At 45.5% G+C, this 3,622-nt stretch overlaps 3 protein-coding genes across 7 annotated transcripts in view; 2 read left to right on the top strand and 1 right to left on the bottom strand.

Moving 5' to 3' along the window:
- The window catches only part of LOC105554856 (putative uncharacterized protein ZNRD1-AS1), a 4,134-nt gene extending 2,141 nt beyond the window's left edge, over positions 1 to 1,993 (bottom strand). The window contains exon 1 of the transcript XR_001008392.1: positions 1,550 to 1,993. The gene's annotated coding sequence lies outside the window, so the exon portion shown is untranslated. The remainder of the gene's footprint in view (positions 1 to 1,549) is intronic.
- Positions 1,994 to 2,048: 55 nt separating this feature from the next.
- ZNRD1 (zinc ribbon domain containing 1) overlaps positions 2,049 to 3,622 on the top strand; it is a 16,209-nt gene continuing 14,635 nt past the window's right edge. For 2 of the 5 annotated variants that reach the window (XR_001008393.1, XM_012001477.1), the window contains exons 1-3: positions 2,049 to 2,478; positions 2,725 to 2,825; positions 3,033 to 3,142. Coding sequence is in view for 4 of the 5 variants with exons in the window: in XM_012001477.1 (XP_011856867.1) it covers positions 2,334 to 2,478; positions 2,725 to 2,825; positions 3,033 to 3,142 (356 nt within the window). In the remaining variant the exon portion in view is untranslated. The remainder of the gene's footprint in view (positions 2,479 to 2,724; positions 2,826 to 3,032; positions 3,143 to 3,622) is intronic. The other 3 variants (XM_012001480.1, XM_012001478.1, XM_012001479.1) reach the window with 3 other exon arrangements.
- The window catches only part of PPP1R11 (protein phosphatase 1, regulatory (inhibitor) subunit 11), a 10,190-nt gene continuing 8,718 nt past the window's right edge, over positions 2,151 to 3,622 (top strand). The window contains exon 1 of the mRNA XM_012001482.1: positions 2,151 to 2,166. The gene's annotated coding sequence lies outside the window, so the exon portion shown is untranslated. The remainder of the gene's footprint in view (positions 2,167 to 3,622) is intronic.

Genomic DNA, 3,622 nt, shown 5'->3' with positions numbered 1-3,622 from the left:
TTCCTCTAAATACTTGACATATTTTAATTCTACAACTCATTTGAAAATTAATCATGGTTTACACTGTGATATCTGTATTCATATATCACTTTTAACATTTTGGTGCTGACATTTAGGCTCATAAGGAATGAAAACTGTAATTTACATCTACAAATATGCCTCTGTATTGTTGGAAAGGATCTGATATCAAATATTTGGTCTCATTGACCTCTTAGGAACATTCTTATTTGTCTATGTAAGCTTATTTTGAGATTTTAAACATACGATCACCTTACTTTTACTTCTCTGTACATGGCTTCTAGCACAGTACTTAACATTAGAGTCTGTGATCCCAAATTCTCAAAATTAATGATTTGTTGATTGCTGATGATCCTTGACACATAATATCTGAGCATCTTTTTAAATATCTGCCATAACATTGTATCTATCTTTTTATTAAATCATTTCCCAGTCTTCCTTGACGTTTAGAGGTATGTTTGCTTTATATGTATGTTCTGGGCTCTCACATTTTGTACCTCCTGGCACACTTTTATTGTATTCTAATTATTCATTCATGTTCCTTGAGGTCAAAGAACACAGATTTCAACTTTGCAGGTTCAGCCTCAGCTCAAAACCTGGCATAGTTGCTCAATAAATACTTTATTGAATAGATTGTGAGCTTTTGTTGGGAAAAGGATATGCCTTTCAATGCTTTGTTCTTTACTGCAACTCACAGGGGATGTTGGGTGAGTGTTTTTCAAATTAAAAAGAGAAAATTGAGAAGGGTAGAATTTCAAGTTCCATTTTCAAAGGAGATACACAGATGAGTGAGAATAAAAACTGTCTACGACAATCAGCTCAACAACACATCTCCCTTTGTCAGACAGAATAACAAGCAATTTCACAGTTAAGTGATAGGGCTTGTCACTCTTCAGCAGTTTGCTGAGTTTTAACCCTTTAACTATGGTGTTCTCTCCATTATCACAGAGAAAGGCAGATGGGAGCCTCTCCCAGCGAAAAGACTACAGCTTGTGTCCTTCACAGGACAAAATAGTGATGGCTCCAGAACTTTCATATGAAGGAACTTAGCACAGCTATCAGAGTGGGTGGTGGTGGGAGGACTAGCAGGAAACTAGTAAACAATTACAACCTGCCCCTTCAGGGAAAGTCTCTACTTCGAATATAAGTTACAGAGTAATGAAAATAGCAAGATTTCCGAAAGAAACTTATTCCCATGTTTTATAAAAGATCAGGGAAATCTCAGCTGTCCACTTAATGGATGACGAATAATGAATTAAGAGTTCGATAAGCGGCAGGCACAACTGAAAGCCAAACTCGACCTAAATCTTATGAAATCCTACTTAATGAGCTTCTTGACTACTGCTAGCTTCACTTATCTGGCAGGAGTCGAAGGAGGGGAAGCCCCAAGCTCTTCTGTTCCACCACCTCCAAAGTCTTGAGCCCCTTCTCAAGTGTCCCACTTCATCCCTGCTTCCTTTCGTACCGTGGGACTAAGGATTCCTCCTGCCTTCACCCTCACCACTTGCTGTCCCTCAAGAAGCCGACTCACCCCTTTCCAAGCGCGGTGAACCGTCCGCAAAGCACACAGGCCGGCTGCGCTCTGCAGAAAGCCCACGCTCGCCAGCGGGACCCAAGGAACGCTAGAACTATACGTGCCAGAACACTTAGCTTTGTTTTTAACTACTGTGCAGCCGCAAAAGGGAAATACCAGCTCAGGACCCAGGGGAGTTGTAGTTCTCTAATCCAAAGAAGTTATTATTCAGCAAAGTACGGTTTTCAGGAGGATATTCCTCCGCGATTGGGTTCCCGTAGGATGTGAAAAAGAGAATAAATATCCCAGGATTCGGTGCTGGTGGGAAAATTTGCTGGAAGCGCAGCACTGGTTACCAATTTGGTGCTCAACGTCTCAGTACCAGCCTGAAAGTTGAGCCGCAACCTCCCTTAGAAGAGGTGACTCTCCATCTCTAAGGCTTCCGAGACACGGTTCGCAATTAATTATGACGTCACAGCCAATCGTCAGCGTAAAAGCGTGACGCTCTAGCCGGCTCTAGCTCGCTGCCCCGCTGCGGGCGCAGAGCTGGCGCTCTAGCCCACGGAGTTGGCCAGCTCCTCTCGCCGGCCCCAGGAAAGGGTTCCAAGTCCTCTTAGTACCCACGCTGTCTGGGAGTTCCGGGCGTTTCGGCTCCTTGGTCGCAGAGGCAGGAAGCGTGCGTGGGAGGAGGACTCGGGTTATATACTCCTACGTCCTGGGACGGAATAGTTACCACTTCTGGGGCAGGAACTCTTCTCTCTTTTGTTAATAAACTTCTAACTCCCTCCTCAGACCCGACTGCATGTCTGTCATGGACCTCGCCGGTACTTGCTCCAGCTTTCAGTCGGACTTGGATTTCTGTTCAGATTGCGGCTCGGTCCTGCCTCTGCCCGGGGCTCAGGATACGGTTACCTGTACTCGCTGTGGCTTCAACATCAACGTTCGGGGTGAGAGGCTTGTACGCAGGGGTCCTGGCGGAGGGCCCAGGATCGGAAGCTTGGGGAACTCAAGATCGGTTGGGTTGAGGAGGGGATCCTAGAGCAGGACATCAGGCAGTTGCACATTTGGTCCAGCGATGAAAACTGAGGGAAAGGATATAGGGCCTCCTGGCCTAACCAGCCAGGGGAGAGGGGAAGTTTCCGGTGTCAGCTCCCTCAGGTTGTCTCCATAACCCGTCTTACTTGCCTGTGCAGACTTTGAGGGGAAGGTTGTGAAGACTTCAGTTGTGTTCCACCAACTGGGGACAGCCATGCCTATGTCGGTGGAGGAAGGGCCTGAGTGCCAGGGACCTGTGGTAAGTTAATGAGATCAAGAACTGGCTCCATAAGGTGGGTAGGAAAGAAATGGAGGAGTGATTGCAGAGATCTGGAGAGTTTTGTGCCCAATTCCAAGTGAGAAAAGATGTAAAGCATCGATGTTTGAGAGGCGTGATCGCCTGATTCCTGTGGGAAGTAAGGGTATGATATGACCAGGCCTCCATAACCCACCAGTTTCTTCCCAGGTTGACAGGCGCTGCCCTCGATGTGGTCATGAAGGAATGGCATACCACACCAGACAGATGCGTTCAGCCGATGAAGGGCAAACCGTCTTCTACACCTGTACCAACTGCAAGTGGGTATCCTTTCCCCTCCCTTTGCTCAGTCTGTTTGCTAACTAATAAACAAATCCAGTGATTTATTTTTTTGTACTAAACGGCTGTTTCCTTTCGTCCCATCCCTTATTTCTGTGCAGTTCTGGTAATAGGGAGATTTGTAGTTTTTATTTTTTTAAATTACACTTTTTTAACCCTTTTTATAACCAGTGAAATAAACCTTTTACTTTTTTTTTGTTGTTTTTTGTTTGTTTTTTGTTTTTTGTTTTTCTATGGACAGGGTGTCGCTCTGTCACCTAGCCTGGAGTGCAGTGAGGCAATCTTGGCTCACTGCAACCTCTGCCTCCTGGGCTCAAGTAATCCTCCCACCTCAGCCTCCAAAGTAGCTTTGGGACCACAGGCACGTGCCACCACGCCTGACTTTTTTGTTTGTTTGTTTTTTGTATTTTTAGTAGAGATAGGGTTTCTCTATGTTTCCCAGGCTGGTCTTGAACTCCTGA

The sequence above is a fragment of the Mandrillus leucophaeus genome, unplaced genomic scaffold (assembly GCF_000951045.1).
Source record: "Mandrillus leucophaeus isolate KB7577 unplaced genomic scaffold, Mleu.le_1.0 Scaffold660, whole genome shotgun sequence".
NCBI classification, from domain to species: Eukaryota; Metazoa; Chordata; class Mammalia; order Primates; family Cercopithecidae; genus Mandrillus; species Mandrillus leucophaeus.
The sequence above is the reverse complement of the archived record's forward strand: the minus strand, read 5'-3'. Positions and strand labels throughout refer to the sequence as shown.